Source organism: Anguilla anguilla, chromosome 2 (genome assembly GCF_013347855.1).
Source record: "Anguilla anguilla isolate fAngAng1 chromosome 2, fAngAng1.pri, whole genome shotgun sequence".
Taxonomy (NCBI): Eukaryota; Metazoa; Chordata; class Actinopteri; order Anguilliformes; family Anguillidae; genus Anguilla; species Anguilla anguilla.
The window spans coordinates 46,350,195-46,376,592 of NC_049202.1; the positions used below are offsets into that span (position 1 = coordinate 46,350,195).

Below are 26,398 nucleotides of genomic sequence, written 5' to 3' on the forward strand. Positions count from 1 at the left end.
GCAGCCTAACATATTTAATTGCCATGTATGAGCGGCACCAGCAAGGGGTAGTTATATTTCACAACAGCATAATTAATTCTGCTTTCAGCAACACGCGTATATATCCTTTGTTTATATTACATGGCTGTTTGGAGAAGTCTCATTCCGTGAAAGAAAACTGATATTTGTTAATTGAAAAGTTAAACATATTCATGAGCCAGCGTTTATAATGCTATTCTTACCCTGGGGGACTTCAGGAAGTCTCATCCAATTAAGACAGGATCAATTTGCCAGCATCTGTATTAGTACATAATGAATAAGCAGCTCATAAAATATAAAGATAGATAACACCTGCACACAGGACTTTCATTAATCTACTTTAATTACGAACAAACCGTTTTCACTCTTAAACGGCAATATTGAATGAAACCAATGGGTTTTACTAGGCACTTTTCTAATTTGTTACCACATTTAACACAAACCTGATTAATTCCTTCCATGGTATTTGAAAAGCCACATATCAGTTCTAAATATAACAGAAATGTATAAAATAAAGCCAGCTACTGCATCTGTGTACATAGAAGATAAAGAAAGCAGAATTGTTGTTCATAACCTGGAGACAGCTGGGATATATTTCATTTGAAGAGAATCTGACATATTGAATGGAATGGCATCAATACTGTTATTATCCCCTAAAAAATTTCATTTTACTAAATAAAAGCGATATTTTGCTCTTCAGTAATGAGGCATGTAACAGGCCTGAAGCTAGTATGTTTATTCACAGACAGCACAGTCAGAGCCAGAGGGCATACTGTAATTGTAAACTTTGCATTGAGCATTATAAAAGCACATTTGCATTTATGTATTTGAACAGTAATCACTAGCTTGCATTTTTTGGTCTCAGCTGCATCTTTTTTGCGTGCATAAAAAGGCCGTGAAACAGTTACACACTTCACATATCTGTGTGTAAACCAAGTGGTGATACTTAAGGATATTTACACCCTAATTTAGTTAATTAGCTTGTTCTGCAGAGTGATTTTATTTTGGTCAAGTTCTATAAAAAGTATACTTAAGCGGCAATCAAAACAGCCGAGCCAGATCTTTAAGGATTGTACCAATCAAGCTAATGTGCACACTGCACTCAGAAGTGCGCAGGTTATCAATTAACAGAGTACGCGTACGAGTGTCATCCACTGTACGCACCTAACAACAGCTACTTGACTGCATGCATGTTAATTAGGTCAGAAGAAATTTTGAATTCATTTCACAGAACAACAATTAAAGCCTTTAGTTACTACTACGTAATTACCACACAATCAAACATGTAAATGGTGTGCAGTGAAAGTAGGGAGTCTGTTGCATGGTTGGCTTCAACACTTAATATCTTAAATATTCCCTGAACGAGGCTGAATAAATAAGGTGATAAGCCTTTGAAAGATATGCTGAAATGTGTTACATCATTTTAATATACATTTGGCGGGTGAGCTTGGATTTTCTAAGGCAAAGCAAAACTGTTGGATCAATTCAGAGAGTACTTTTACTCTGACAGAGGGCATTTGATTCAATTTGGACTCATATAAACTCTGTTACAGTTACAGTTGAATTAACTCAAAACACTTGGTGTCATAATTTATTTAGCTAGCATGAAGCAGCATTCAGGAAGCAAAGTAATGTCCGTGAAAAATATGCGCCTGCAATTGTAACCCCAGAAAAGTCTAGAAATGCCTTCAGCACCTCAGAGAGAAGTAACGCACTAGCACATAAAAGAGCAGACGCGTGCACACCTTTTTGCAAGAAAAATGGCTGACTAGGACACCCGCTTTTAGACAGAAACTCTTCTAACCACAATCAAAACAAAAAGTCCTGAAGCTTTCACAGCATTTAATGTGGTGCCAGCAGAAAACAGAAAGAATAAATTTATCATATCAGATCAGCCAGGCTGAATTCAGACTCAAAAACAGCTATGTGGCGGGCAGCAGGGCATGATTAGTCTATCTTTGCCTGGGGATAGTGGGTTTCCATCAGCCAAACTACCCATATCATCAGAGGTTTACCCATAACAAACCTGGCCCTCTCTCTAGTGTCCACCTTTTAGAAGCATAATATTATGTATTTCTTGTAAAATTCATTCATGATGAACAGTTTGCTTAATCATAAGAACAGGGGGGGGAGGGGGGGCAGATGCCAGAGAGATTTGTGTCTCTACCTGAATCTCCAAAAAAGTGATTTACATTCAGCTTGGCAGGAGTCCCAGCCTTATCCTCATTAATTTCACAGGGTCCTACATTTGCAGAATTTGGCACATTTACAGTATCATTATTCCAAGGGAAACAGTCAGTGATTCAGTAATAATCTCAATTTGTCTTGTAGTAGAGGACAAAACACAAATCTGCAGTTTTTCCCGTATGAACAATTTCTCTATCAAAATTCTGAACTCATTCTTTGCTGCTTGAATTGAATTAGGCAAAGGTAGATTTCAAATTACAAAGGCTATAGAACCTAATTATTTAAGGACCCTTCCAATAAAGAAAAGGTCACCCTTAAGACTGAAAATAAGTTTTAATATGCAACCGACGACTCCCTCTTTGGAATGAATATGTGCAGGGCCTTAATCTGGACGAGGACATTTTCTCATCCAGTCACAGGTTGGCCAGGGTCCATTCACCATCCAACTGCATCACAGGCACACTCAGGCAATCCACTGTTGTCAATGAGGAACAGAGTAAGAGGGAAATCTTTTCCAATAGATGCCAGCCCTCCTGTCGGGCTATGTGATTGGTAATGCCACTGAATCATTGGACTGCATGTTTCAGCAGGTGACATACAGTACTATTAAAAAAAACTGAGAAATATTTTAAGAGCTAAGTTGCTTTATATTATAGCAACAACAAAAAATTCAGCAATTCTATGCTAGATATGATCATCATCCATACAAACACACAATCTTTCTGGGGTTCTGAAGTCCTACTGGGTTCTATTCATATTCTTGTCAATTGTAACCTGTAAATTGATGTCCCAGCAGTGTCAGATTTTTCCAACATTAAAGTATCAATTTCTGCACCAACAACAATCTAATTTCATAAAGATTGCAAAACAATTTTCTTGAAATAAAGGACACAACTGACTCAATTTCAACAGCTGTATTTCTAAATAGTAGCGGTTTTGTTTATAGGCTAACGACAAAATGGTCAAGGCAAATTACAGGCACACTGAGAAAAGCACTAAAATATTTAAAACAAGACAAAACACAAAATGAAAAAAGTAGTTAAAGAAATACAAATACACCAAACCAGTGTGTAGTCTCCTCTTACTCATCAGTTCCACAGACAACACACTGGTTTGGTGGTTTTGTGTGAACAGGGACCACACACACATCGGTTACGTTTCAAGCAGTTGTCATGTAGGCTAGTCAATTCAGTTCATTCAATGTCTCAGGTTCAATGGAAAAACTGAAAATATGTCGGAGGCATTGAGTTCTAAACCATTTCTATATTATTATTATAACTACAACACTCACAATTATTCATCGCCATCCTAAAGTCTTTATCAAATTCATCACATGATTGCAAAGAATGCATTTTGAAAGATTACATTAGCAAAATTAGCTACGATAGCGATTGAGCAAACAATTCGTATCAAGGCATTGGTCACTCAGTTGCTGAAGTGTGCAATTCTGGTGATACCCTGTTCAGGCAGGCTACGGTAGCCACAAAACAGGAACATCCTCATTATGACGGTATACTCCACAACCCTACCGACACGCAACATCCACTAATCCGTTTTTTCCAAACAGAATATCGATGATACCACACACCAGAAAGCGTCAACTGTACTAACGCCCTTATTAAAGTTCAAATCGGGTCGGACTTACAAAATGCTCCAACATGCAGCCTTGGGTTGGTCTTGAGCTGAAAAGAATGCGGGCTCAGATCAGGTTGGGCTTCGGCCAATGTTCCCTCTAATTTTTCATGTATCTGGGCATACACACAAGCTCCCTGAGCAAACTGAGGACTACTGTGAGCAACATTAGATATGCACGCTTTATTTTTAAATAAGTAATTTGGTCCACTTAAAACCCTCTGAAAACTCACTTGCTACTTTGGCATCGCTGCATGTTTTGCAGAGTAGACCTTTCTCACTTGAAAAAGAAAAAATCTCACCCAATTTCACCGCTTTTTCTTCAATTTGCACATACTCCGACAGCCATTCCATCTTAAAAGAACTGCATTTCTTTTTTACTGTGGCTTGCTGAGTGGATGTGTCGCTGCCTGTTCGTTTCGCCATGATGCGGGGTTTGTATTAGCATCTATTAACCTGCTAGCTAACCTGCACGGCGCATATAGGCAGGGCCCAGACGCAAGCACCGTCAATGCCATGATTGGCTTCGTACCGTAAGTGAACCGTATCGTATCATTGGCTGGACACCTGTCACTCACTGAGTGAGAAACAAAAAAACAATATTATTGGGCGAATTAATTAGATTAGATTAGGTCTAATATTAGATATGAATTAATACGTTATGTTGATGTTGTTTATGCGCTGGATAGATTTTCTTGTGCGCTGAGAATGTGCGGGCAGTGCGCGATTGCGCACGCGCGCAGCTTAGAGGGAACATTGGCTTCGGCCCATTTCAAGCTCTATTACAAATTAGGTGGCCTTTTGCCAAAAGTAAACCATGGACTGACTTGTCTTATGTGACAGAACCAGAAGCTTGCTACTTAGCAAAGTAAAGAAAAAAAAAATTTCAAAAGCTTGAAAATCTCCTTCTGATGCTGTGTACTGAATTTATCCATAGCTGAGCTAGCACAGTTTAGCTGATGTAAGAGCTCCTACTTATCTCGGTGTGGGCTGAAATATGACACTGTGATGCTATCACACCTCCACTATCAATCACTTGCCACACAGACAGGGGAGTCTTCCTGAGGACTATTCCCTTGGTTTATCTTCCCTATGACAGCAGCTGTACGCTGTCAGGGGCTTGCATCCACTTAAACACCTTTTACTTCAGATGCATTCAAGGCCGTTCAAACTGCGGTGCTCTAGACCCAGGGTTTTCCACAGGGAGTCCACTGAGAGCCCTTCAATCCTCCCCCCTGCCCTGGTCTGGTCTGCTCTTGACCACAGCAAAGCACTGCAATCTAACATGTCGGAGAGGGGGGAAACCAATTCTCTCAGGTAGCTTGATTTCCTGTTTGATGACATCGTTGTATGGACCCTGTAGGCCTAATCCTTTTTTTCCAGTTCTGCTGTTAATAACTGATACTGTGATATTACATACATATATATATATATATATATGTAATATCACAGTATCAGTGATATTACATATATCACTGATACTGTGTATATATATATATATATATATATATATATATACACACACATACACACACACGTGCGTATTTTGGTAATATACGGCCGCTTTATTAGGTACACCTGCTCGTTAACACAAATAGCCTGCTCCTTTAAACAGCAAATCATTTGGTTGCAACTCAATATATAAAGCATGCAGACCCGATAAAGAGGTTTAGTTTTTTGAATGGGAAAGATGCCTGATCCAAGCAACTCTGGTCATGGGATGACTGTCGGTGCCAGATGGGGCAGTTATCAGTGACTCAAAAACAGCTGCCCTTCAGGAATTTTCACACACAAAAGTCTCTAGAGTTTACAGAGAATGCCGTGATTAACAAAAACATCCAGTGACAGCTGTTCTATGGGGGGTAAATATCTAGTTAAAGAGCTTTGGCCTGTGGCCTCTCTCCTCAACATCTAGTTAAAGAGAGAGGCCACAGGAGAATGGGCAGACTCGTTCAAGCCAACAGAAAGGCCAGACATGCTCAAACAACAGCTACGAACAGGAAGATGAGGCAACAAAGGGCACATAACCAAAACTGGATGACTGAAGACTGGAGAAACGTTGCATGGTCTGACAATCTCAATATCTGCTGCATTATGCAGATAGAAAGGACTGAATTTGGCGTAAACAGCATGGATCCATCTTGCGTAAGCTGTGCAGGCTGGTGGTGACTGCTGTGAGCAATGTTTTCTTGGCACACATTAGGCACCTTTATACCTATGGAGCATCACTGGAATGCCACAGCATAACGAGGCATTGTTGGTAACCACGTGCATCCCTTTATATCCACAGTCCACCCTTTTTCATACAGATACTTCCAGCAGGATAATGCACCATGTCACAAAGCACACATCTCAAGCTGGTTCCACGAACATGACAGCGATCCAAAGGCCTTGAGGCAGAATGGGAGGGTTGCAGAATGTGTGGCTGAAAAATCTGCTATTGAGTCATAATGGACAAAAATCCATAAAGAAATATTTCCAGCACCTTGTCGAATCTATGCCCCGAAGAATTAAGGCTGTTCAAAAGGGGCTTCTACCTGGTGGCCACTGAGTGGGTGCACGTGCATGAGTTTGCAAAATGATTGGATCATTATCCAATAATTAGTTAAACTGCAATTAAAGCCAAAGGAGGCTGTTTTGAGGAAAGTTGTGGCTAAGATCATTCTGAAGTAAAACTCATCATTTTGTGTTATTGTAGGCAGATAATAGAAAAATGTTTGTAATTTTGTTTGTTATTCAATAAATGCGCATAAATTGACAGAATTCTTGTCAACCTACAGTTTTTTTATTGTTTTTTAAACCACAACTCTTAGCCACAACTTTCCTCAAAACAGCCTCCTTTGGCAAAATGTTTTGGCCAGTAATGCACACACACACACACACACAATCTAATGTCATCAATGCATATTGTAACCTCAATTTTCTCAATCTCACCATCTCCTAAATTCCATATTTAAACAAACGTATGAATGTCAAGTAAAAACCATCCACTTGCAACGGCACAAGCCACCCAATGCCCTGTTTCAAAGCATATCCGTTTGGCACCAGGCAAATTTCCTTCGAAAATGATCTGATCCTGTAATCTTAAGTAAAGCTCACAGCACTGAGATACACCTTTAATCTGAAAGATTTAGAACATCCACCGGTGGATTTAAATTTAATTAATTTTAATACAACGCCAGCTCAGTGTACACATAATACGCTGATAAAACATACTGATCTCTAGAAGGATTGAATATTGAGCCAAGTCACACAGCGCAAAATTTCAACACAACAACATCCTTGTTCCACTTATCCGTTAAATCCAAATGTGGAGATAGCGGACTATTAGTAATACAAGGCTCGCTGCCACTTCAGCGGTTTGTTTATAGGAGATCCATCAGGACAAGGTCCAGTGAAGCTGGGTCTGATCCCAGACAGTCAGGGTTGAGTGCTAGCTGCAGCCAGCAGCCCTGTAAGACATAACTGACCATAGTGTAGACCGGGGTGTGGTTCAGACAGCAGAGCACAGCGCACCCCTTCACTACGATGACTCCCCAGCTCAACTCATAGAGCACAGAGCAGACAGAAGCAGCCGCTGATAGCACACACTTGTCTGCGCTCTCTCTAATTGACAGGGGCGTCTTAGTGTGGAGACAAGCCAGAGACTGCAACTGAGCACTCCATATTGGGAGAAAGGAGGATAGAAATTGTGTTGTCCAGTCCATAGAGCAGCCAAATCTCAAGAAATGAGATACCCCCCCCATGATGGTGAGGGTTCAATCCCAATATGGCACTCTCTCAGCTGTGGTCCCTTCTCTACTTGTTACCCCCTGTGCTTTATACATGTGTGAAAAGAGCAAGCATTCTTTTGTTACAAATAGATTAAATTTAAAAAAGACCAAGATAGTTGGTTGCTTGCACACAATGGTCGCCTACCACATTGTTAAAAGGAATCCAAGTACTTGAGATCAATAACAGAACGAATGAACCTTTCTGAAAAATGATTGACATGCAGTGTGACATAAACATACTGTAAGTAGACGTGCGGCTGTCAAAACAAATCACAGGCGCCTCTGAATTTTACTTGTGAAAGTGTGATAAAAAAACAAAAAAAAGACAACCGTTTCTGATGCCAGAGACACAACACCATCTACTCATAATGCACATGTGAAATGTAAATATTAGAATCTGGGCTCAAACTTTACTTCCTACTATGACCCAAAGCCCCTACATCATTCCTCATTTCTCCATTAGCTCAAAGGAACATGGAGAGCCAAGCAAAGACGACGTGTGAAATGCATGATGGGGGCCCCAGTTCTCTTACATTCAGGTCAGATTCTCAAAGCCCTGACGGCACAGAGCGACAGGCCGCAGTGGAAACTCATTGGCTTTTTCCTGTGAGCTCCAATGTCAGTTCCACAGGACTGGCGACAGTGTCATTTTCTCACACAAGCCCTCAGTCAACAGTCAACGGGGAAACCCATCAGCGGCAGGTACACCGGGGAAGGACGACCCTCCTTAGCCCATCTGCAAAAGGTTCTCACAGAGGTGTCAAATACACAGAGAGGAAGAGAGAGCGAAAATGGCTCGCCTGAAGCGGAGATAAAAAAAAAAAAACATCTCTGCTCCCTTTTGTTTACTAAATCAGCTTCGCTGGCAAACGGTTAGCCGTCGCTCAGCCAACTTGCTACGCAAACCACAGACTCTGCATCCTCACAGACTGAGGAAGATGTAAGTGTGACAATGTTTCTGCAAACACTGCCAAAAGCACAGAGTTTGTCACTGCTAATTCTGTAGCACATGGCGTCATTAGATGCATAATGTCATAATTTCAAGCACGCAAGACGCTATGCTACACTAAAAGAAAAGAAAGTGCATTAATGGACGCTATAAGCAAGCACTCATGGTTTGGACCGCACTGAAAAGCAGCCCCTCAGTATTTTTATGTGCCCCACTATATTAATCCAGCCTTATAGCAGATGTCGTGTCCAGGCAGCCATATAAATCACACCGTGCTCATCACTGTGGGTAAAACAGCGTCGTTGTTGGTACTCACAGGGTCTTAGCCGACAACAAAAAATCAAAAATCTACAAGTTGAAGTATCACAGTTTGAAAAAAGCAATGCAAGACGCTCAGACTAAATAACCAGAAATGAAATGGTGAAGCACGGAGGGTAATTGCAGTCCTTTTAACAAAGGTTCATACAAAGAGTATGGGCAAAACTGAGTGCACATTGAAGGAAATTATCCAACAGAATATTCCAATTAAAGTGACTAGCATAAAAGCTGGCATCTGGGAAGCATTAAATACAATCAATTTTTTTTTCAGTGGAAAAGTAATACATGATTCACAGTATGAAACAGTCAGCCGAAACATTAGGCTAAAGGGAATTGAAATGACACATTTCTGCAATCTGCAGAGCAATGACTTTGGTCGCTGCGGTTGGACCTGGTCCCACCTTTCATTAGCATTTGTGATGAGCGCTAAGGGCTCCCCTCTGGACTATTTGCCACTCTGCCACTGAGGGGGGAGCAGGAGCAGGGGGCGGAGAGCCGATGTTGCGCTGCATGATGCAGGAAGACATGAGCCATTAAGCTTCCATCAGTGGCACAGCCATGATAACAGAAAACATTTCAAAACTGTGCAAGTTCATTAACTGCAGATCAACAAGTCCAACTCACATTCACTTTCCCTCTCGCTGATGCATGCACATGCGCGCGCGCCCGCCCGCACGCACACACACACACACAAACAATTTTTAATAGCAGACAATAAAATAGAGTCTACGTTTAACACACGAACAGACGCAAAATGAAAATTGTAATTGTTTCGGATACTCTATATAGTGACAAATGTACCCAATTAAAAATATTTTAAAGATAATGACATGCCGACAACTGGTTATAATCATAAATAACAAACAACAAACAGATCGGCTGTTTAATCCAAAACCACAAATGCAATTTAAGCATTGAGCCTCTTATGAATAGTTTGGCTTTAAATGGGAACGCAGTTGCTTGCAATGCAGATGAAAAAAAACAAGAAACAGAAAAAATGACATGTTGAAATGTAAATGTTTCCCTTTGAATTTAGGATTTAGTAAGGCAAGTGTGATAATGAAAGTCACATAAAATGCTACTCATTATACAGCATCAGAAACTTAAAAAAGAACTTGCATCATATTTTATAATTAGCATGTCACAAAATTCTTGAAAGCATGAGCTTGTCAACTGAAGCTATCGGCACGGAGATTTGTGTTTGAAAATTAGTTGGCTTCTCAAGATATCTTGCATTTAACTGTGTACCTCAGCTCAAATCACGGAGATGGGACCTAATTGCTGTCCCACAATTAGAAATTGCTCTGATCATCAACTCCACTTGAAACACAATCTGCAAAGGAGATACATAAAGAAAGGTAGCTCATAAAGAAGTTTCTCTGAAAATGCCAATTACTGGAGCTGAAGAACTTGCTTTATCAGGGAAAGCCTCCCAACAGACACCTCTCACGATGAATAACTCAAGGCAAAAGCTCCACAGCTGAAGAACACAGACAGTAATTGTACCCCCTGGGTTCAGACAACTGCAGGAACTATAAATAGATATAAATATATGCATACACATACAGCGCATATATAAGAGACAAACAGATACATACAAGTTGGAGTTCATCAAAAAAAAAAAAAATTCTGTTCTGTCGATATTGTTGAACAGTAGCCTATTTATTGTGTTTACTGAGTGCATTGATACAACACTCAAACACTTTGAAAACAGATGGTTTCTAAAATAATAAGAAGAAATACGGTTGCGAAGTGTGCATATAATGCCATAACTGTTATCACCCTCTTCCCAGCTTCTTTTCCACACTTCAAAGTCAGCCAGCGCCTGGGTCCAAGCCTCCTGATTTAGAGCACAGGCAGACTGGAGCAGACGGCTGTTCAAGACAGTTGGACCCGTCAAGAACGTGTTCCATACTACAGCCAATTATACAAGGCGAACACCACAGTCACATTTGCAAACCTGTCAGTTGAAGCACTGTGCACTGTGAACAGCTAAGGTTCGAGTAAGATTTATGTGGGGCAATATTGACCATTCTGATACTGCGGTGTGCTCACTAACAAATCAGATTTCCTTAAAAGGTGGAAGTGCGGGTGGCACTGAAGAAGCTGAAAGGCTTCTAGTGAGATGGTTCTCTTCACATGATGCGGTATCACTGCTCTAAAAACACACATTATGCATTTATTATCAAATTCATGGACACAGAAATGACTGAGCAACAAACATGACATCTGAAATAATTTGAGAGCATAACAGTGCTGGCTAGCATCATACATTGCGCCATAAATCACTAGTGTTGTTTATTCTGCTCTCCTCTAGGCAAAGCATTTTTCGCTTTTCTGTTTTGTTTTGTCTTTTTCTTTCACTTTTTGGAGGGCATTCCAGTTCCAGGAGCCATCTCCTAGAGCTGTGTTGTGCTGTCAATGTCATCTGTCTGTCCAAAACACAATAGCGAGACAGCTTCCTTTTAAAGTGTAATATTATCTCTGGCTTTGGTACACCGATTTCAGGACCACCGATAAGACTGGAACCCGCACCAGTTAACAGTCAGTCTTAATAGACAAATGAAATGTCTATGTGGGCCCCTTACATGTCTGTGTGCCTGTGTGTGTGAAAAAAAACTGCTGAACTGTTCACATTACACAACATTCTTTCTTGTACTCTGTTGTCTTGTCGACACAATGGTGCACACACTACACAATCAGACAAGGTTCACAAATTACAAGAACATTCATGTCGGGGGTCCCCGAAATTTCTCACAAAAACACGGAAGTCTTTTCATGCGCTCATCTGTGCCGAAAAACGGCAGGGAACAAAACGGAAAATGTGGAGGAGACGATGTTTGGGGAGACGCGGGCAGCAAGGATCGTCTGTTCACAAATTTCTAACAACCATTCGTGTTCGACGTAACAATTAGCCTATATTCCGACAGAAACAGAATAAAGTAGTTACTTCTGCATCTTCCCCTGGTTTCTTCTCACTGGCTATTGCTCATCACCATGCTCAGTACTTGCCGAACATTAATCACACAAGAAGACTGCGTGCCAATAATTTCAAAAATGCTTCAAAATGTAGGGGCATCCGTAAAGGCTAAAAAGCACAGTTGGTAGGTGTCTCTGCACCGCTCGCACTTAACGAGCATCAGTGAGCACCGATTTGGCCCTGCCTGGGGTTTTTGTTGCAGATTCCGAAAATTAGTCTTGGACAGGAAAATCGGGGCAAAATTTGTGTAGTGTGAGTCTGGCATAACATTCGAACAAGCAACAATCCAAACACACCATAGCAGCCATGTAGATTTCTTTGTCCTATGCACATAAAAGGTCTACAGGAGATATTTCTGATGAGATTAGATATAATTCAACTGTACAAGGAATTTGAAAGTCAAAGGGAAAGTGAATAACCTGGCCTGCAAAATACTATTGCAAGATAGAGAAAACGGGACTCCTAACAGCCATGCAAGAACCACAAATACAATCACCACCCCCAAAGACAATACTCAAAGATTTTATCTTTGAGAGAAGAGGGAAAAAAAGCAAGCTCCTCTCTCGCTTCAGATCTGAAGAAATCCACAGGTGTTTCTGTCAATCCTTCGACTGTGAGAAGACAACTCAATGCCATTGGTCTGAAAGGATGTGTAGCTGTCAAAAAGTCACTACTGAGAAAAGGAAATAAACAAAAGAGAAGAAAAGTTGCAGCAGTACTTCAAAACTGGACACCTGAGGTGTGGTGTGGAAAAGGTTTTATGGACCGATGAGGCTGAATTTGGTATTTTTGGAAGGAAGAGAAGGCAATATCTATGCTGCTGAAGCAATGAAAGACTCTCAGAACTATGTCTAAAACCATCAGTTAAGCATAGTGGAGGATGAGTGCAATGTTGGGGTAGTGTAACAGCATCTGAAGTCGAATCGGTTTTGATTAAAAGCATCAAGAACGCTGATAATTAAAAACAAACCTTAACATATCATGCAATTCCTGCTGTATAATAATTGGTTGGGAGAAAATTCATTCTATAGCAAGATAATGACCCCAAGCACACAGCTAAGAAGATGCTGGAGTTCTCAGAACAATAGACTGGTCACCCCAGAGGCAGACCTCAACATCACTGAATGTGTTTGGGATTTGGGATTCTCTTTTGTAAACTTGAGACGTGCAGCAATGTTTTTTTGAAGAGAAGTAGTTTCCTCCTTTGTTCTCTCCCATGAATACCATTCTTGTTCAGTGTTTTTTTTTTTTTATAGTGGACACATGAACAGAGAATTTCGCAAGGTCAAGAGATTTCTTCAAGTCCTGTACCATTACTCGAGAGTTCTTCTTTTACCTGCTTGAACACCGCACTCTCGCTTTGATCTTTGCAGGATGCCCACTCCGAGGGGGACTAGTAACAGCACTGAATCTCCTCCATTTGTAGACAACTTGTCTTATTATGGATTGTTGAACACCCAGGCCTTTAGCTTCCAGCTTCATTCATCTCTACAATTCTTCAAAGGTCCTCTGAAAATTGTTTTGTTCAGGACACGGTTCACATGAACAGATGTTTTTTTGAGAAGAGCAGACTCTGTCAGACTCTGTCAAACTTTGTGTGCCTTTTTGAAAGGGCAGGGAACCTCCAACACAGACATCCAATCTCATCTAACTGACTCTGATTAGCTTTTTGAGAAGCTATTAGCCTAGAGGTTCATATACTTTTTCCAACCTAGATTGTGAATGTTTAAATGATGCATTCAGTATTGACAAGTAGAATTGTTTGTTTGTTATTAGTTTAAGCAGATTGTGTTAGTAGTCCATTAAGACTTAATCTCAACTTCAAATTACATAAAAAGAAATATCAAAGTAGCATGTCATGAAAACTAGATCATTAATTTACCACAAATCAGGTGCACATCTCTATTTTCATTCCATTTAAATCAAATATGACATACAGTAGGACTAATTAACTAACATTTCTCATAATTATTAAATGAAATAAACAGTTTTGTAGAAAGCATGATGTAATTTTTAAGGAAATAAAAACACAAACTAACATCAAAGCCAAACGAGGAGCTTACTTTGTTAGCTCCTGTGGCGGTTGTTATTCCTCATATAAATACCCTCTGGGATTACAGTCTTATTAAACACCAGTTGATCATTTGCCCTTGGGAAACAATCAGGTTTGAATGCATCTCACGGTAGGCACAGCTGTGGAATCTAGAGAAAGGCTTTATACCTTACATAGAGTGTGACATACATAATAAACCAGAATTCCACACCATACATTGTAATGTGTGCATTTTCATTCTCTGACATGCATAAACAGGTCATTGTGATGCAGAGCAGGGGATTCTAATAAAACCCTGATGGCTACAGAAGAGCAGTGACCGAGGGAGATTGAATGGGTCAAAAAGTTCATTAAGCAGCACTAGAAACTTTTCTAATTTGGTGTGCAGACTTTTACTGTACAGACTGGGCCTACAGTCCTGATAAGTCCTGCCCCTGCCAGTGGCTACAAGTCCCGGCTGGGGGCACAGGTTTTGGTCGGAAGGGGCTCCCCCACCTCAGTGCCACACAACAGGTGCCCGTCGAGGAACATCGCAAAATTTAGCAAAAAAAACTGCTCAGGGAATGTCATTTTAAAGTTTAAAACAGCGCAAAAGGGGAAATAAAATGCTTGCGAGCTTAGCTCGTATCTTTCTGCACAACAAAACAAATCTATGAGGAAAAATGGCAAATCACACTAACATGGCGTACAAACATTGCGATTGTACAATAAGCTAGACTAAAGTATCTGCAATATACACATTAAAGAGGATTAATGAGGTTTACTGCCACTTTTCAGATGCCAACCTAAAAAGAGCTCACGCATGAAAAAGCAATTTATCTAAGAAAGCTCAAGAAAATAAACACCGAAAAACATGCGACTAAATTAAATATTACTCTGAGGGGATGCCACCGTGAGCAAAAACAGTGAGGAGGGGAAAAAACAAAAGCAGTTCAGCAGTGTTTTCTTTTTAAATCAAGCACAAACATAAGGTGGACTAAGGCTAAAGTCAATGCACAAATACTAAACCTCAAAAACTAATTAACTTGGGAAGCGAACAAAAGCTGCTGCAAAAACATATCACTTATTTAAACCTACAGTTTTACGGGGGTGTTGGGCGGTCCATGCCATTAAAGCTCTGACCAACGGCCTGGTATGGAATCCTGACTGTGGCTGGCAGCCCCGCGGAACTGGCGGTGGCGTCGCCCAGGGCTAAGCTCAGTCAGCCAGGTCCACTTCCCATCGCTCTCTAGCGACCCCCTCTGGGTAAACGGACACCCAGCGTTCAGCTCGCAAACTCAAGTTTGCGCGAGGCTGGCTTGCGGCCTGCAGTGTGAAAAGAAGCAGCTGGCACCATCGCGTGCTTCAGAGGAGAGCGCATGCTCATCTCTGCACTCGCGCATTGGCTGCGTATTGGCTTGACAACTGTAGCATGAGCTCGGCTACATTGGGGAGTAAATAAAGGGGACATAAATAAAACTTACAGTTTAAATGACTCATAAACTGCTTTAGAAAGAATCCAAGGTGGCACTCCAGGGCAGCACAGTGTTAGTGTTTGTCTTAAAAGAGAATGCCCCAGCATCCAAACAAGCCTATAACCTAAGAATGGGCATTCCAAATTGTGGAATAATCATACCACATTTTTTGTTCAGTGATAATGAGCTTCCTAACACGCAGTTACTAACAGGAACGTGCAATTTACTCCTGCTTTCATAACCCCTTTGGTTGACTGGTCTGCGTGAGGTCCTGCTGTGGACATGCATCTTCTAAGTGAGAGTTGTTTTTAGTCACTCATTGCATAAGGGCGTGCTGTTCAGCAGCTTCAGCCTGCCTGTACTTGCACAACGCAGAAACCCCACGTTCCTGCCTCCTATTCTACCCCTCGACACAGTCAGTGTTCAAAGCACTCAAATTAGCAGAGCGTGTCAGGTCCAACCATAATAATTCTCCATCTGTGAAATATACGAGGTGTGGAAAAGGAATATAAAGCCAGACAATGTTCAAACTCCTGCATTCAGTAGGTGGGAAAAGTCATACTAATGACTGATCCTCAACGTTCGGCTGATTCGTCTATGGAGCTGAAAATTAATGAGTATGTCTCCAAGTTTGAAGATTGAATACAGCACGCTGAATATTTCAACATCTGAACCCCATTTAAAACACAGCACCATCTCTGATTGGCCCAGTACAGGCATTTGTTTGTTTCAGCTATTCAGAAATATTTCATATCCCCAGGGCTCCTATGGAAAAACACACATGGAACTAAAAATACAGCTTCAAATGTCTTCTCTACTGAGAGGTATCTGTGCATAGCAGTAACAACCTTTTTTTTTCTTGTTAACATGTATAAAACAGGATTAGTTGAGAAATTCCAATTAACAAACCAAAATTCTGTGAGTCCCCACGACCTAAAACAAAAACCTTAAAAGCATTTAAAAAGAGGGAGCATGCTCCATTCAGAACTGGAAGGCTTCTCGCACTGGGGCTTCTAGCCTCCTGAGCTCCCATGTCTTACCAACAAATTTGGTTTGATCACCATGTTGAGGACACAGAATAGGAGTATGCCTCACGAAACCCCAACAGGCCTCACAGGCCACTGCTAACCTACCTGCTTCTGCTACACAACCTGCTTCTGCTACATAACCTGCTTCTGCTACACAGCCTGCTTGTTACGCAGCCTGCTTGTTACGCAACCTGCTTCTGCTACACAACCTGCTTCTGCTACACAACCTGCTTCTGTTACACAACCTGCTTCTGCTACACAATCTGCTTCTGTTACACAACCTGATTCAACAAAAAGGAAAAAAAGTAGGGGCAGAGGCTGCTGTGAATACAAGCACCCCTGCGGAACAGGCTACATCCATGTGTCAACTTCAACCTCCGGCAGTGCAGAGACCATGATTCTGAAAGGATGAGATTAATGGTCCCAGACACCCCAAAAGTCCCGCCTGCTGAAGTTACATGTTTAAGCCAAAAGCTAGCCCAAGCCTGCAGTGCTGTTACTCATTCCGAGCGCCTTTCTCACGCTTCACAAATAGCCCTTCCGTGGAATGTTCACCATGTACACTGCAGTCACAAACTGTCTGTCTTCTGAATGAAAAACTCCGGTTTAAGTTTTGATGAAATTCTGAAAAAAGGACACGCTAAAAGGCCTTGCTAGGTAATTCAACACAAAAGAAAAAAGGGCCAAAATAAGGTGCCCTGTGTCAGAATGCCGAATAGCCCAGCCTATTAAACCACCTGCCATGTAATTCCAACAGTGTGACGCGTAAAAACAAATCAAGCACTGCTTCCATTTCCCCATCTTTAAAGTAAGTGCAAACTAGCAAATCTAAAGTGACTGCATAAATAACCACGGCATCTAAAACACAGCCTGGCTGAATATTAACTTTCCCCTCGAGATTGGCATGCCAAGTCCAGGAAGGGCTCGGCAAGAGGCTGCAGCACTCGGCAGGGATTCCGCCATCGTTATACCGTTCGGAATTCAATCTTCCCGGGTACAAACACGTCCAGCAAGCAGAAGGGCGGACTTTTCATGGTTCTTACTTTCGCACTGCCCTTAGCGTTTTCCAGCAGAGTGGCATCACAAAGCGTGGATAATGCACGTAAATGCAAAGAAAACTAGGTTACCGTGGGAATGCTCACAACTCTGCAGACTACAGTGTGGCTCTGCATTTGGGCTGCTGAGCGCAATCACAAATGACAGGCTGAACAAAGCGCAGTCCACATAATGTGGGAGATTATGTGCCTGTACGCAGGGCAATGTCAGGTAATGTAACATTACCACAAACAGCAAACAAAGGTAATTTACCCCAAAAGCAAAATGCTACCACGGCTTATGCAGATCTGAGGTGAAGCTTTTAGACTGCACTATGCTATACCATTCTCCAACACCACTACATATTCCAGATTCATTCTTAGGGTGTTCTGATATGAATATGAAATACGAAATATTCAACATGTATTTCTATAAAAATAATTTCATAATATGAGAAAGCTTCCTAAACAGAATAAAATAAATGTGGTCTGTATTCAAAGTGACAGAGAAGAACCCAAGATGTAACGTCCAGAGCAGATTTAACAAAAAAATTGACTTGCAGCTAACATCAGAAAACAAAAACCTCACACGTCCTGGGTGGCTAGTGCCAAATTCTAACCGTAGAAATTGAACAATCCAAGTATGTCATTTTTTTTGCAGTTCAAACTATTCTACTGTCATCATAGTATGCATAGTATGACTACAACCTATGTATTTACCCAGTAAATATCAAAAAGTATGTACAGAAGCACCAGTGTGTCTGATTATGGCCATAAAGCCTGCATTGTGGCCTTTGACTGGGCTCCTTAAAACAGCAACTTTTCTCAGCTATGAGCAGCTTTTTTGTGTTCTTGCAGTTTTTTGTTTATTTTATTTGATGAAAGTCTAGGAACATGCATGTCTGAAAGCATATCGGATAAAGGCAGTTCAGTACAGAACAACTCCAACTGAAACCTGTGGTTTTTGTGATGCTCTTGGAACCCTGCTACAGTAAACTGGTTATGCAATGGCTTTTTTCCAGCATTTTCTTTATATTTATCTTTTATTTTACCAGGGAAACCCCGCTGAGACAGATTTCTCTTTTTCAAGGGGGACCTGACGTATACGCACAGTTACAAAGACAGTATCGCACCAAGAAGACACATAAATAGGAGATAAGACAGGTTGTGGCGATGCAGTCTGCCTTTTTCAAAAGTTTCCACTGGTACAGGGTTTCTGTCGCAGCCATTTGATCTGCAGAATTAAACAAAGCCTGCGATAAAAGCCATTAAATTATATGAAACGTCGCCCACTTTTGATTAACTGCCCCGTCCCCCACATCAGAGGGGGAGAATATTTCTTTTCTCAGCTATCAATTTGGCTAGCCTCCATTAAGTGCATTCTCCCACTGCCTTATTTCAAACCACACATTTCATTCTATCCTACACAGCAGGTGCCAGAAATGCAGGCTAACTTTCCACACTGGCCATTACCAGCCATGCTGAGGTTCATAGCGTATCAGAGATATCCTGGGTGAACTGCCCAGGATAAAAACATCCAACACCTGGGTTTACAAAACATGCTTTCAAGTGCATGGATTTGTGCTGAGAAGTATAGGAGCTCCCAACACTTTTAAAAACAACACAGACATGCTTACACATTCATCCCCCCCCTTCACATTCACATTTGGTAGCAGACTTCCAAGCTGGTGTCACAACGGTGCTACTCGCTGGTACCGGTAGGCCCTCAAATCAGAGAATTAATGTAATGACCCCACTCCGATGGCCTGACACACTGCATAAGCAATGCAGGGAACTCAGCCTGCAGCAGCACACTATTTCCTGTAGCTTTCAGGAAAGCTGTTAATGTGGTCACGTATTGTGGGTGAAGGCAGGAACAAGATGACGAGCTACGCAGCAGAAAGCGCTCCAACCGCTTATATTCTCACAGATGGAATGAGCGGACGTTGACAGCGCATGATTCCAGACATCAATTTCATGTATTTTTGACCCATTTGGCCTTCCATACTAGGAGGGGAGACAAGGAAAGGCAAAGAGGTAAAAAAAAACAAACAAGCGGCTGAAACGGACCCTTTATTTCAACAACCGTTCACTTGCTTTCAACTGAAACTAGCAAATGTACCTTTAGCTAATTCTAAAGCAGGTTCCAAAATGAACCATTAATGACAGTGTTGAAAAATATTAGTAACAATACAATTGTTGCATTTTCAAATATTTTTTTCACTGTTTTATTTAATCTTGTTTTATGCAACAGAAAATGGGAATTTTACATTATCAATAGCTGAGTTACTTAGCTTAAAATATGTGTTGTGGTTAGATAATCAATTAGGTGGCAGTTAAGCACAGAGTAACTGTATCAGTATGCTATGCTATGCTATGAAATTAGCATAGGACTAATACACCAACTCTTACGTAATTCCTTAAAAACACCCACTGGTGTCACTGCTGGCCGAATATAACCCCTTCATGCAAGCCCCCTAGCGACCAGGACAGATGTGAGGATACACATGAACATGGCAAATATGTATGTATCGCTGCTAGTAATAACATTTCAATTATTTTACAGTGAGTCATATTTTTTGATAGCAACATTTGTAAAATGTCGTCCCACCCCCTGGCAACAAAATATTACATACAGTAGAGTGTAAAAAACCACACTGTGTCACATTATGTGTGCATTATGTGCATTATAATGTGATATCAGTTTGAAAAATAATTTTCATAAGTTTCATCATAAACCATCATAAGGGGCAAATTTATATGCCTTATAGTGGACAAAAGGCATTTTATACATTTTTTGGAGAGTATTTGGATATGTTTTTGGACCACTAGATATCGTAAAGGTAGTTTATTAAGGTAAATGGTACCAGTTTCTTGCTTCATTTAAGCCATTTTCCTAGCCTGAAACAGAACACTACCTAAATGGGCGAGGACTGGCGAGGTTTGGCATCTGTGCGAAGAGGTTAAGACAGCGTTCGGCTGGGATCGATCAAGCCAAAATTGTATCAGTGCAACATTACATCAAGCTCCAAAACATAAAGCTTTTGTGGCCACAAAACACAGTAGGGATATACGGAAAAATATTGGCAACAAGTAATTGTAGCATAAAGAGAAGTGTGTTTCTAGAGCCGAAGACCTTCACTGCAGCAGAGCAAACACGCTTGAGAGCCTGAAAGGTCTTGGCTGGAGAACAAACATATTCCTGCAGGCCTATGAACAGCTTTCGCTTGGCTGATAGGAAAAGATCAGCTGCTGCAGTGTAGACCGCAGCGATACAGGCACTATATATGAACATTTTGTTTTTCTCCAAGGCCCTTGGATTTTAATTCTGCAGTTAATAGTTTGTAAATTTGAATGGTCTTTTGGACTGTTTCATTCGATCTGCCAAGCTAAAACAAGAAAGAACAACAAACAGTGCTGACAGAGCTGTTCAGCGAAGAAATAAAAATAGCAAAAGTAATTAATAGCAATGAGGTGCAATGTACCTCGCACGGATGTGTTTATCCTTTAATCTTCGACTTGGCCAATAAGAATATAAAAACAAATATTCTAGACTGCACAGGAACTTTAAGATCAAATCATTTTCATACAAAAAAAAAAACAACAAAAACAAAACTGGTTGGTAGGTGGGTCAGGGGAGGCTTTGTCTTCCCAGTGTGCAATACCAGGCTAGGGCTGTGTGACGATTACCGCAATACCGTGGTCATGTGATGGCTACCGCGGGGATGAGCTCAGTACCGTCATCACCGCAATTTTTTTTTGCTGGTTAAAGTTACAGGAGTGCATATGGTGTGTGATATGAGATGTAAGCTTATCATATAAACACAATAATCATTGTTTAGTTATCATCATTGACTGTCTTCCATCCTATGTTCAAGGGTTTTGGGGGAGACACAAAACTTTTCAGTCGCTTGTCACTTCAGCTGCGGGCGAGGGGGAGGGACAGTCAGTCCATTAAACTTATGGGGGATTTCTTTTGTGCGTGTCAGAATATTATTAATTATTTCTAGGCTTGAGTACTTGAGATATAACGTTCAATTGAATATATACACACACAGTACGTAAGGAATAAACCACGACAGGCTGTCCCGCTATTGGAAAATAATGTACGACGGGGGTGGTGATGCGGCCGAGGCGAAGACATTTTTATTAAACCCGTGGGGTTTAAAGATGTGGACGTTAGCACAGCGCGCTGGCTGCCGTGTGACGAGCGTGTGATGCGAGCGAGCCTTTGAGCCGGTGAGAGAGGCAGGTGCGCTGTGCGCTGTTCTGGTCCCACGCTGAGAAGCAGAGAGCATCCAGCGGAGAGTGAGGCGGACCTGCTGGTGGCAGGCAGCCCGGAGGGGTTTATTCCACTTATGCAACGGGTTACCAACAACGACTATGGCTATATGGTTACTTTTATATTTATGGATTCTTATAGATTTAATCACCTGAAAGTGAAATATTCTTCCGTGGGCGTTTAGGCATATTATTTTACCGTTGTCAAGCAAAACTCTGGTTGGCAGTTCTATTTAGACCATTGCTAAGCAAAAACCTCTGGTCGTTAATTCTGTGAAAACAACAATTCTATCAAGAAAAAATAGTTCCTTCTGTTTTATACCATACAATTAGCACCAATTTTGGTCATTTTTGTCATTACATTATTTAAGAAAACTACAAGAAACCATAACTCAATCAAATTAATCTCCTTAGCTCTGTCTTGCTTTTTAAAATGTTGCGGTCTCGCAGTGTAGACATTGCGTTTTTCCAAGACACTCTGAAACTGGGTTTGAATGCCAGTTAGCTTTATGATTGGTTCGCCGTCACTTGTCACCTAGCCAATATTAAAATTCTGGGTTTTAGGTCAAAATGGTCTCACAGCATGCTTGTTACTATTGAATTGTATTCAAAACAGCGGTTACTACAAACGGAATCGTTCACAAACATACGGATGAAAATGCGTCCCGTAGCCATGAGTTAAATACGGAACGCCTATTATACCGACCAAATAATGGACAATTCTGTATTTTGCGGGATGGTTGGCATCCCTAAATGAAGCCAGTAACTAGAATTCATTCACTAGAAAACATTAGTGATTCAATGTTGCCATCTATTGCGAAATTGGACAGTGAAAAGGGGAGGGGACGTAACAACAATTCAAAATCGAAAGAATAATGTTGCTGTTTTAACTGCTTAGAATGCTGGATTTTGTAGCGCATTGATTTTAGAACTGTTAAAAGGCCGAGGTGTCCCTTAAAGGGGGAGGTAGTTTTTTCCTACTTTTCTGGAATACCATTGGTTCAAAACACATCAATCAAAGAGTAGATTGTAGAATGGGCATTTCCCTGGAGAATGAGCACACAAACATGCTTGTCTGGCTCCTAACAAGGGATGAATGGTCCCTGATGTGAGCCAAGCGGTGCAAAGTGTAGGCTACGGAACATAGTTAGTCTACATTAATTAATTTTTTTTTTTTTTTGGTGGTAAACCGCTGAACCGCGGGGATACGTTGCGTTTTCACCGCGGCAAGATAAAATCCACACTGCTAGCTTTATACAAAATCTGAATGAACAATGAAACGGCTGCAATCTCTCATGCACGGTTATGTGTTTGTCCTTTTTCATAGAAAACCCTGAGAGACCACAGCATACCCTGCATGAGTGCACCTGCTGTCCAAAATAGCCACGGGATGTGACAGTCCAGCGCCCCCTACCTGCTGGTGATGGAGCTGTTCTGCTGCTTCAGGTCGATCTCTCGCTGCTGAATCTGAATGATTTCTCTTGACAAGTCTTCCGGTTTCCTGCCGGAGAGAAACAGTTGGACACTGAACAACAATGCCTTTGGGATGCTCCACAGGGAAAGCAATGTGATGTGTCCAAATCGTGCATCAAGCTGTGCCTGTATGAGATTTGGCTCAGAGAAACTAAAAAACCTTCCAAAACCACAGAAGGGCTGAGAACAGGTTTAGCACTGGCACAGAGAAAAGCTTAATTTAATATAGATAAATATTGACACACAGAGAAACAGTCACTGAAAAGGAAAACACTGGAAATTTCCAATCATGTCATTGTGCTCTTAAACCAAGATCGTGATCACTTAAGAAACTGTACAATATCAAGAGAAAATAACAGGAGGAGCACAAGCCATGAAGAACAATGATAGTATACCTTAGTGTGGAGCCATTAAAGATTATAGCTACCCTATTAAGGCAACAGAGACCGAAGAAATAAAACCTCTCCACCCTGTGTTAGCAAAACTGTTAAAGTACGCATTGTCCACCAGACTACACGTCCCTGGAATGAATTAAAAGCGAGAACCCAAACTGCACGGTGGACCTCGGTTACCCCGCTCACACCCAGCGCAGCCTGGGAGGAGGCTCTAATGAAGGCGATGTGGGAGAGGGCACGGCCAGGCAGAGCACAAATGAAGAGCGTTGTTATGAAGCCCGCTGAGCCTCCACAGGGGATAATGCGGCAGCCACTTGGACCGACTCATGGTCTCCGGGAATCACAATTAAAGATGCAAGGAGGAACTAAACGCTACATGTAATGTTTCATTTCACCGTATCCAGTGGCCAGCTCCCACCTAAGTAGTGATTTCCCTTTGTGCTTCTACAAAAAAAAATACTTGTTTCTTTTCCATTTATTTTCAGGGCTTTGTTTCTTATTTATTTTTTCTCTGAAGATCTAACTATAAGAACCAAAAAATTGAAACAATGTAAAATTTCAGATAAGCTTTAAAACGCATCCTTTTATGACATAAAAAAGTTAATTAACTTGTTATAATTGAGCAGGATACATTATTTACTTTAATATCTTCAGTGAAGATACAACTGGCAAATTATTGTGAATCCTCTTCTTTTAATACAGACTGCCACCTAACTGCCAATATTGGCTTCTAAAACATTGTTCCAAACAGCTACTGCTGCTCCATGCCCAATCTCTGCATGTCCTCTCTGTACGTTTTTAAAACATGGCACCCCCGGAGCACAACTTTTCTGCCCTCCAGCCTTGCCCACGGCTAAACTTCAGCATGCACAAAAGGCACACACAACAGGCACTGACTGCCTTTTCCGGGAAAGAGCGATGTGAGACGCCCCGGCGGCTCTCCGGGCTGAGAAGGGGTTCTTGGTGTTTTTTGGTTTCCGTCTCAGGGCGGCTGTGTAACATTTGTGAGGTGTGATCAAAGGCCGGTTTTGCTCTCCATGCCACGCTCTCTTCCAAGGGCCTCGGGAAGCACCAGCGCCGCAGGTGTGACTCGGGGGGGCAGCTAACAAACCGCTCCCCAACTTCCGCCTGTACTTTTTCCCCTTTTGCGGGTTACAAATCATTTCCCCGAGCTGACAGGTGCTGAGTTTAATAAAGCGAGGGGTCTCTTAGAATTAGCCGCCGCGCCATCTGTCTCGGGCCCTGCGCTCAATCACCGCCGCGGCTTTCCATTCGCCTGCCTGCGCCGCGGCGGCGGCGGCCTGGCCTAATGGCCTCCGCAAACCAATTACCCACCTGTCCCTCCGCACGGGTAAATAAAAGCAGGGGACGGGGGGGGGGGAGCCGCCGGTTCGGGAGCCCGTCCATCCGGACCGCTCCTCCCGCGCTCGGACTTGGCTAAAAGAGCGGCGCGCGAAGGAGGAGGAGGAGGAGGACTGCACTAAAAAAGCGAAAGACAAAACAAGCCCCTGGGGAGGAGCGGCTAAATACCCCGTGATTAGAATGAGTAAGGCATTATCTCCAAGGTTAATACATTTACCAAAGGAGGCATTAGTGATTCAGCAATTAGAACGCCTTTTCTCATCCTTCTGCGCAAACAGGGACGCGCGCGATTTCCTCTACGACGCGCTCGTTTGAAAGAAAAGTGAATTTCCCGCCGCAGAACGAATAGCGGCTCTTCCCCCCTTCTGAGGGAGTGGGACCTTCGGCGCGTGCGTGGAACGCGGCGGCCGTGCCGCGCTGCTTCCGCTCGTCTGAAGGAGCGAACGGCGGTGAACCCGGCCTCACAGCCGCGGTGTTTAAAATTCCAGCCCCGCCGCGGGACACCGCATTACATACGGGAGAGGCGCGCGGGGTCCCGGCAGGGGGCGGGGCTCTCAAATCACTCTGACACCGCCGGAAAATCTAATAAATTGCCGTTATTAAAACCAGAAGCGGGGAGGTAACGCTCCCTGACCTCGGCGACCTGGAAGATAAAACACAATCTATCACAAACAAACTGCTGTTTTTTTCTAGATTTCGCCAGCGACACTTCAATAGCAAAGGGACACAGGTACCTGGGATGGATACTCGGAAATATATGTGAAGTAACAGGGGTATGGGGCAGAACCACCTTCTCCCGCTGATGCAAGCAGTTCCTTACACACCAGCCATGAATACAAACGCAAGTAGCTGTTGCTTGAGGTACCACTGGCCTTATGGGGACAGATTTGCAACTTGCTTTCCACAGAGATCTCGAGAGGTTCAATTAATTTTCGGGTTAACCGTTCTTTTTCTACCGAAACTGAAATAAGTTAAGCCGTGATATGTAAGGATCTGCATACCTCAGCGGAAACAAGATCACAAGTGCATCATAGTGGAAGACTCCGTTCACACAGAAAACTGTACCAAGTGAACTACCTTAGTGTCTAAAAGCCAGCCTCCAGCCCAGAGAACTCTAAACTTGCACTTAGCCAAAGTCATTCTGGGACACAGCACCGTCACTGGCTCAACAGGTGCTGCTGGCTCCAGTCCACAAAGAAATCATTAAATCGATGCTGAGGGGATTTAAGCATGTAATGAGAAAGAATTATTTCTGGTGCAAAGTTCAAACCAACTGTTAGCCAATCCAATCTCTATGAAGCAACGCACAGTTATGAAGGGGCCTGTGTCGATACGAATAAGAAACGCTCACATGACCCTGACCGGGTTTCATTCCACTAAAGCATTTTATCAACGCAATAAACATGAATGATGAAACAGTTTCCCGTATTGTTTTCTAGGTTCTTAGTCACATAAAGTATT

At 42.0% G+C, this 26,398-nt stretch overlaps 1 protein-coding gene across 6 annotated transcripts in view; it reads right to left on the reverse strand.

The window, feature by feature from the left end:
• Positions 1-26,398, reverse strand: part of mad1l1 (mitotic arrest deficient 1 like 1) — a 235,410-nt gene that overhangs the window by 188,426 nt on the left and 20,586 nt on the right. For all 6 annotated transcript variants that reach the window (XR_004764014.1, XM_035405134.1, XM_035405135.1 and 3 more), the window contains exon 10: positions 23,122-23,208. Coding sequence is in view for 5 of the 6 variants with exons in the window: in XM_035405134.1 (XP_035261025.1) it covers positions 23,122-23,208 (87 nt within the window). In the remaining variant the exon portion in view is untranslated. The remainder of the gene's footprint in view (positions 1-23,121; positions 23,209-26,398) is intronic.